The sequence below is a fragment of the Solanum pennellii genome, chromosome 2, assembly GCF_001406875.1.
Source record: "Solanum pennellii chromosome 2, SPENNV200".
In the NCBI taxonomy this organism is placed as follows: Eukaryota; Viridiplantae; Streptophyta; class Magnoliopsida; order Solanales; family Solanaceae; genus Solanum; species Solanum pennellii.
The window spans coordinates 49,650,761-49,659,830 of NC_028638.1; the positions used below are offsets into that span (position 1 = coordinate 49,650,761).

At 32.1% G+C, this 9,070-nt stretch overlaps 1 protein-coding gene across 1 annotated transcript in view; it reads left to right on the forward strand.

The window, feature by feature from the left end:
* Positions 1-6,051: 6,051 nt before the first annotated feature.
* Positions 6,052-9,070, forward strand: part of LOC107011534 (DNA replication licensing factor MCM6) — a 5,829-nt gene continuing 2,810 nt past the window's right edge. The window contains exons 1-9 of the mRNA XM_015211070.2: positions 6,052-6,223; positions 6,299-6,451; positions 6,535-6,660; positions 6,740-6,902; positions 7,299-7,492; positions 7,581-7,776; positions 7,969-8,046; positions 8,469-8,698; positions 8,783-8,897. Of these exons, the coding sequence (XP_015066556.1) occupies positions 6,141-6,223; positions 6,299-6,451; positions 6,535-6,660; positions 6,740-6,902; positions 7,299-7,492; positions 7,581-7,776; positions 7,969-8,046; positions 8,469-8,698; positions 8,783-8,897 (1,338 nt within the window). The 5' untranslated portion in view covers positions 6,052-6,140. The remainder of the gene's footprint in view (positions 6,224-6,298; positions 6,452-6,534; positions 6,661-6,739; positions 6,903-7,298; positions 7,493-7,580; positions 7,777-7,968; positions 8,047-8,468; positions 8,699-8,782; positions 8,898-9,070) is intronic.

The following is a 9,070-nucleotide window of genomic DNA, read 5'->3' on the forward strand; positions in this document are numbered from 1 at the left end:
TTTCTAATTCTATTTTAAAAGAAAGTGTCCTCCTAAATAACCGGCTCAACCTAAATTTAATTGGGGTTCCGATTCGGACTCGAATAATTTTGAATGTCATTTTCACAGAAATAGCATATAATTTGAGAAGGAAACAACTGACTATTACGCGATGCGATTTTTGTACTATCAAACAATTAGACATCAATTCCAAACTAATTGAAGTCGACAGTATGAATCTCTTTGTCTATATTTGAAGACGGCTATATGAATCCCCTGTATCTGTTACTCTCAATTTATGCTTTTGTTAATGGAAATTGTATAGTCATATAGTAAAGCTTTGGGAAAATATTGAAGGGCACCATAAAACTATCCTTAAACCACTATTCCACTATCCTCTTATATCTTTGAACACATCTCAATTGACTAAAGCTTAAGCAAACTCTGCCAGCTAAAAAGTCATAATGCAGTAGGGATGTAGACAAATATAACCATAACATAATTACAAGTATATATTAGGAAAATGATGCTAATAAGGAGAGGTGGGCTGCTACACCCTCTGTATTCACACCAAGGGGGAACGAGAAACATCTGATACTCTTTTATTTGTATAGATGGAGAGGACATGGTTATGCAATCTTATGGGAAAAGGTTAAATCTTGTAATGTAAGGAATCAGAAATGTGACTCAAAATCAATTATCAAAGAAGAAGTGATTAGATTAGTTGTATATACTTGGAGAGATGATCAAGTATCTGGAACTGGTAAAAAGGTATTGAAGAAGACTTCAGTAGAACACTAGAGAAATAAAAAGACTGGCAAAATTCACTCACATCAACTTAGCTTATTGTATGAAGATGCCTGATAATTGACTTTCAGCTTTTTGACACTTAGTGGTTTAAGAATGGGCAACATGAAAATGTTAAACTTATGTTCGGCACTGTAAAAGATGCTTCATGCAATACAGTAGGACATGTATGTAAGTTCATCTCAATTATGTATGTTCTAAAAAGTTACTGTTTAGATTCCCTCAAAAAAAAATCCAGCACAAAGGAGTAAATGTTGCTTAGTTTCTACATCTGCCATTCCCTGCTAGGCTAAATTAGTATCAGTAGCTACAGAAAAAATAAAAGTTGCCCCTTCTTACAAGAGATGGTCATTTCTTTGGGCACTTATGATCTTCCAAAATTCTGCAGGTGCTCTCACTTGAAGATGGTCCAGTGAGGTCCATTTGGAAAGATGTAGGAGTTTCAGTCATAATCATAAACACCGATGGGCATACAAAGATCTCCTTAGATTGGCTAAAGTATGTATCTTTTTACCATTTTCTAATTATTGGATAACTTTTGATTAATGTTGGTGATTACTGATGGAAGAAAACTTTTTGTTAAAAATTTAAGTAATAATCTTGTCATATGAAAAAATCTTGTGAATAAATTTCTACAATTTAGTTAAATTACGTTCTCATGTTTAAAGTAGAAGTGGAAAATCAATTCATAAAATTATATTTGGTTTAACAGTTTTGATTTGGACAGATTAATGATTGGCATATTTTATTAATTAAGGTTATTTTGATTTGCTTAGTTTAATCTATATTGGATTTGGACTGATATAAAGTTTAAATTGACCGATGAGAAGTCTTGTCTAAATATATTTGGAAATATGTTTTTTTATGATGTTTTTTATATAGTCATATTTTGAGTTTTTTCATATTATGTATTCAACTAAATTATAAGACAAAAAAAACTTTCAATTTAAAACTTAGTTCAAAATTGGACGAGTTGGGTTATCAACCCATTTTAAGTTGGAAAAATTATTTGGATGGTATTTTTATAAATAATCACTGATTTTAATGATATTTTTTATTTGTTGTTATTTATAATGATAAATAACAATATTATGTTAAATTTATAATATTTATTTAATATGAATTATGTATTATAATTATTTTTTAAAATATATTATGTTTGTTTAGTGAAAAATTGACACATTGTATTATAAATGTATTAAAATGTGTGATAAATATATTATTCATCAATAAAACTTGTATTATATGTGAATAATAAATTGTTCTTTGTGATATGTATTAAAATCATATTATAAGTATATTAAAAGTAACCAGATGAAAAAAAATGTTATTAGTATAAATGGTAAATATTTTTTAATTTTATGTATGTAATCCCCTTTAAGCTATATTACTAAGATTAGTGATACGCTTATTTATTAATTTAATTCTCTCAAATTTAATTCAATGGTGTATTTGACAACCCTAATTTTTTAAGCAAAAAATGATATTCCTATATTCTCTTTTAATTTTATATCATTTAGTTTCATCCCACCACAATCATACATTATTATCAATTTATACCTAATATTTTTAATTAAAATGCCTTTTCTTCATTTTAAAAGTATTTCACTCAGCAACAACACTCTCTTTGGAAAAATTTTACTATGAAAAAAAAATTCTTTTACATGTCCTCTTTACTCTTTATTAAAAATGGAAAGTGTCTTAATATTTGTCATTTTACAAAATTAATACATAAACAATATTTTTTTTCTTATTTTACCATGAAGAGTTATAAACCTTGAAATTATACATTTGATCAACATAGAAAAAAAAAGTAATTGACATTGTTTATTGGTTAAATTAATTAAATAAAAAGAAATTAATTCATGCTCATTAATTGAAAACTCGACAAACACTAAGTAATGTTACAGTGGTATTGATTGAAAACTCAACAAACACTAAATAATGTTACAGTGATAAACTTACTTAATTTCTTAAGAAACATGAAATCTAAAATGGTGATAACTAAATAGAAACAGATGATTGTAACTTGTGTGGAATAGTGGATATTAGGGGTGTCAAAATAAATCCAAAAACATAGGTAAACCGTCCAAAATTTTATGGGTTGGGCTTAAGATAATTTAATTTGTGTTCTATCTCAATTCATTCAAGTCTAATCCATTTCAAGAGAATCAATTCAGCCTAATTCAATATCTAGTTTCAACCCATTTAAAAACATTTTATCAATATATATATGTTCATATATTGAAGATATGAATTATTCTGTTTAACATCTTTTACGATTTATCTATCCATTTCTTACTTTTTTAACAAAAAACCTTGACGGAAATTCAAATTGTGACTATAAAAGTTAAATATCAATATGATAAATTATAGAGATTAATCTGATCAAATTAGGCAGGTCAAATTGGGCGGGTCATGACTCAACCCGTTTTTAAGCCCAAAGCAAACTTGAGAGGGTCAAGACCCAACCCGATTTATATTTCTACCCATTTTAATATTTCCAATTTCAATTCAACCTGCTAATTTGACACCCCTCGTGAATATCGTATTTAATCAATCACATTTAACGAAGCAATCGCGACCTGNTATTTTAGGCCCTTGTATCTCCAATTTCAATTCAACCTGCCAATTTGACACCCCTCGTGAATATCGTATTTAATCAATCACATTTAACGAAGCAATCGCGACCTGGAACAAAGACCGTTTGGCTTACCATTGGGATAATGTTCGAGTATGTATATTCTCCCTCAATCAATAATATTTGTGTATTTTTGAATTGATACATATTAAGAAAATAATAATTGATATAGTAAATTATAATTTTAGCTATATTAATTATGAAATGAGTGAATTAAAAAGCTTAAGATTTTCAAGAAGTTTCACTTTTTATCAAAGTAATAAATTGAGAGTTTATTTCTTAATTTGTCAAAATGGACAAGTAATTAAAAATAACTAACAAAAATGTGGACAAATAATTAGAAACAGAGGGTATAGATCCATTGTTTGTGAACCATTCAAATAAATTATATACTCCCTTTGTTCTTTTGAGTTGTAATATTATGTTTTTTGAGAGTCAATTTGATTTAAATTAGATTATATTCGTTCGATATTATAAAATAAATTTTAAATATTTAAAAATTATACGAAATATACTGTAATTACAATTCTTTTCATGTTAATATGATAGAAAATATCTTAAAATGTTAGTCAAATCTCACATTTTTGACTCTCAAAAAGGAAACTATAATATTAAAGAGCGGATGCATTTACAAATGAAGTATAAAAGCTTGGCCTGTGCTTCAATCTTCATCAGAACTTTTGAGGGCATGGTTGTATAAACCAAAAATAAAGCATCTTAATTCTTATGACAACTAAACTATCCGTTAAACTGTATGGATAAAATTGAGACTAGATATATGTTCAAGATATGCATAATTAAAATTTTAAACCTTTCAATTTATTTTTAATTTTAGATCACTAAAATACTTAAATCGCGTCTGAGCCGGAGTTAAGTTTTGTAGTGGAACAGTCCTAGTAGTACTAGAAACATGCATGCATGAGATGGGGGCGATCAGAGACAATTAATTGAACAAAAAGGCAAACATTTTACCCCCAAATGAAACGGTTGAATCTGCTAGTTTTATTTATTATATTGTGGATTTGCATTGACTACTTCGTTACTCTTCTCTCTTCTGCCATTTTACCGCTGCTTTTTTTTTTTTTTATAGCCTACCTATTCTCAGTAGTTGTCAGTTTTACCCATCTGAACATGTCTCTCTTTCTTATTTATAATTTATGATATTGATAACTTATATTAAAATCTCAATTAATTTATATTTATTAAAATAAATAGATTCTTGCTTCAAACCATGGAAATAACAAAGTAATTGAAGGAGAGTAAAAGAAAAATTCATACCCAAATTCCGAATACAATAACTTGGTTAAAGATAAAAGAGGAGATTAAAAGGTTTTTTATATTCAAAATTTGAATTTAATAATTTAATTAAAAATAAAGTAATAATATTAATCCAACGAGAGTCCTCGATAACATAATTTTGTGGTCTACCTATATTTCACTGCATGTATAGTCTTCCTTGTATGCATTAATTCTATCACAGATCATATCCACAGAGATTCTTCGTGTCTCTTGTAAGTTGTCTCTGCAAAAGAAGAGGAAAAAGCAGATTTGTAGTGCTTCCATTAATTAAGAATATCAAATTATTAATTCAAAATAAATGTTTTGTAATTATACCGTCATTTAATTTTATTTAATAGGAAATACATTGTCATTCTCGCCTCTTGCTCGCCACCCTACATCTCCCTCTCACCTTTCACATTTTTATACAAACACAAATATGTAAATTGTGTGTTGTGTGTTGTATAAAGTGAGAGAGATTGTATATACAAATACAATATTTTTTCGTTCTATACACTTATAATTATAGTAATACAAATCTTATCATGTTCAGTTATTTTTTTGCCTTTCTCGCTCTCTTGTTATATAATGTACAATTTGTGTTTGTATGAACAGAGAGATCTGTGAGATGTCATATGCAAATTCAAATGTTTTAAGTCTATTCAATTGTATATTAACTATATTCAATTGTATACAAATTCAAATATTATGCAGATATACAAGCACAATCAATTTGATACATATACATAGTAGTTACAAATATATAATTATCTAACCGACATACATATATAATTCACTTCTTTCCACTCTTTGTCCTCTCTCGCTCACATCTTTCCTCTTTACCCTAATCTCGCTCGCCGCTCTATCCTTACACAAATAACATATACATATACTAACACAATTTTTATAGACACAGACGCCCCCATTTATACAAATCGCTACGATTTATACAAATCAGATGTTGCATAGCAATCGTAGTTTACTATGGAGCGCAAATAACAAAATTATAGCTATAGAGCGCTGATATAATTTTTATGTTTGGTATTACTAAAAATTTTTACTCATTTACGTATCTCCTCCATTTTTTTCGTTACAAATAATTCTATAATTTCAGATAAAAATGTTTGAAATTTGGCCACCTATGTCAAAAGTTGTTACGGAAATGGCTAGAATTTAAATATATTTTTTCAAACGTAGGCCATAACCTAAAAAGTGCTTTTGGGCTTTGCGTTTACGACTGGATTGGACTGAAGACCTAATACGGCCCAAAAGCCCACATGACGCGAGTGGTGCACGATTTATTTGGCGGGAACCCGAGAACGGCGGCTATATCTTTTTCCCGCCAAACCCCTAATCGTCTCCATATCTATTTTGTCTTTCTCAGAAACTTGCACTTGTTTTTTGATCCCTCTTTGAGAAATTTGAAGATCAAGAAATGGACAGCTATGGCGGTGGCGGGTACTTCGTCGACGAGAAAGCCGTTAGGGTCGAAAACATCTTCTTGGAGTTCCTCAAGAGGTTCAAATTTCTCTTTCAATTTGTATAAAACAATTTCTCCCTTTTTTCTTTCTGGATCTAACATTGTGCTTTCAGTTTTCGAGTGGATGCGAACTCACGTGAGCCATTTTACGAGTCGGAGATTGAAGCCATGAGACCTAACGAGTCCAACACAATGTTCATTGATTTCTCTCACGTTATGCGCTTCAACGATATTCTTCAAAAGGCCATTTCCGATGAGTTTCTCAGGTATTTTTCTGTTGATATTGCTTTTTTACTGTGTATCTTGAAGAACAAGTAAAAAAGACTCAAACTTTGAATTTCAATTGTAGGTTTGAATCCTATCTGAAAAATGCTTGCAAGAGATTTGTGATGGAATTGAAGCCCACTTTCATCACTGATGATAATCCTAACAAGGACATCAACGTCGCATTTTACAATCTTCCGCTGATTAAGAGGTTCGCTTCAATATTACGCTGCCCCCCTTTTATATGATTCTAGTTAATTGCCATTTGCTAATTTGAGAATTGGGCCCAGATTGAGAGAGTTGACTACCTCAGAGATAGGGAAATTGGTGTCGGTAACTGGAGTGGTAACTCGTACCAGTGAGGTCCGACCAGAGCTTCTACAGGGAACCTTCAAATGCTTGGACTGTGGAACTGTGATCAAGAATGTTGAACAGCAATTCAAATACACCGAGGTTTAGTTTCCTAGTCATTCATCTGTCAATAAGAGGCCATTTTTATTGTTGTTGTTGTTGGTTCATGGTTGTGCAGTAATTGGCCTTGTTAGTTGTGAACTCTCTCAAAGATGGAGAGTGTACCTTTTTTTTTTTTCAATGTAAAGCACAATGGAAACTTATGTCATGCTATGATTAACAATATTAACAATTGTGTCAACCAATGCCTCAATTCAATAGCTCACAATTAACTACACCACAAAGTTGGATATTCCCAGAGGTGATCAAGAATAGGCTTGGGATCATGCACTGTTTTATCTAGTGATTTCTACATTCCATGTCTACCAATTTTACTACTTGCTATCTTGTCTTGAATGTTCATCACTCTTTTTTAATCTTATTGTTACGTCTCTGTAGCCTATAATTTGTATGAATGCGACATGTCAAAACAAAGCAAGATGGGCATTACTCAGGCAAGAGAGCAAATTTGCAGACTGGCAGAGGGTCCGAATGCAGGAGACCTCCAAGGAGATACCAGCAGGGTCCCTTCCAAGATCACTTGATGTCATTCTACGCCATGACATTGTGGAACAAGCCAGAGCAGGTGACACGTAAGTACAATTACTTTATACTAGCAGAGTAACCTAGTACTTAACTCGGATATGTTGCATTCTCATTGGTGTTCCTACTCTGTTGCAGGGTCATATTTACTGGTACCGTTGTGGTGATACCTGACATACTTGCACTTGCCTCTCCTGGGGAGAGAGCTGAATGTCGCCGTGATGCATCTCAGCGAAAGAATGGTACTGGTGCGCAAGAAGGTGTGAAGGGTCTTCGAGCCTTGGGCGTGAGGGATCTCTCGTATCGGTTAGCATTTATAGCTAACTCGGTTCAGGTTAGTGACACTTTCAGATTAGATAACTTCTATTTTTGACAGGGATCTGATAAAGGAACATCTCCTGTTGATTCCTTAATCTAAACATCTTAGAAGTTGAATGAATATACTATTTGTTTGGAAATGCAGTCTTTTTTCTACTCTTTACTGTGCATTTTACATAATGATAATGTATTCATCTCCTTTACTCAGATATGTGATGGTCGAAGGGACAATGACATCAGAAATAGAAGGAGAGATGTTGATGAAGAAGAGAGTCCCCAGTTCATGGTTGGTCTTTCTTTCATCTTTTTTCACTTTTCATCAAACAAAAATTATAACTAGAGTATCTGGTTATATTTCAGTGTGTATAGCTTCATTTTATATGGTTCATAAAATCAATCACAATTGGGTAGCTTCGTGCTATAAAACTTTGGATATGTATCAACACATCCATAGCCAATAAGATATGATAAAATTGTTATATGTTTTGAGGGAGGAGGGGAGAAGAATATTTGGGATCAGACTTAGTCAGTCAGGCTCATCCTTGTATATATACTATAGAAGGCTATACTATAGAAGGCTATGGCCCATAGTCCATGAATATGTAACCATTTCATTGCAGTATGGAAGCTCCTTCTCTTTTACTAATGTGCTAGTCAAATTTTAATATACTCAACTGACTCAGTTTTGGTCACTCACTCAATTGGCAGACTGAAGAGCTAGAAGACATCCAACGAATGAGGAAAGTTCCGGATTTTTTCAATAAGCTTGTTGAGAGTGTTGCTCCAACTGTTTTCGGTCACTCAGATATCAAGAGGGCAATACTGCTCATGCTTTTGGGTGGTGTTCACAAGTTTACTCATGAAGGCATTAATTTAAGAGGGGACATCAATGTTTGCATTGTTGGAGATCCTAGCTGTGCAAAATCTCAGTTCCTCAAGTGTGTTTTCTTCTCTTCTTTCTAATTTCTTCAACTGGTTTCCGAGCAAATGACTTAACTTCTGCTACTTCATATATTGCCTAGATACACAGCAGGTCTGGTTCCTCGATCTGTCTATACATCAGGGAAATCCTCGTCTGCTGCTGGGTTGACAGCAACAGTGGCCAAAGAACCAGAAACTGGAGAATTCTGTATTGAGGTAGCTTGCAACTTTTTCTCCTCTCGTTACAAAAATGGGTAATTTGTTGTACGGAGTATAAAATAAGTTAAGTTGCATCAGCAAGTCTAAAAGATGTCATCTGTGATGACATTGAACAATTGCCTGCGACTGTTATCTGCACTCCAAAGTGCATGATGCACGGGGGGGGGGGG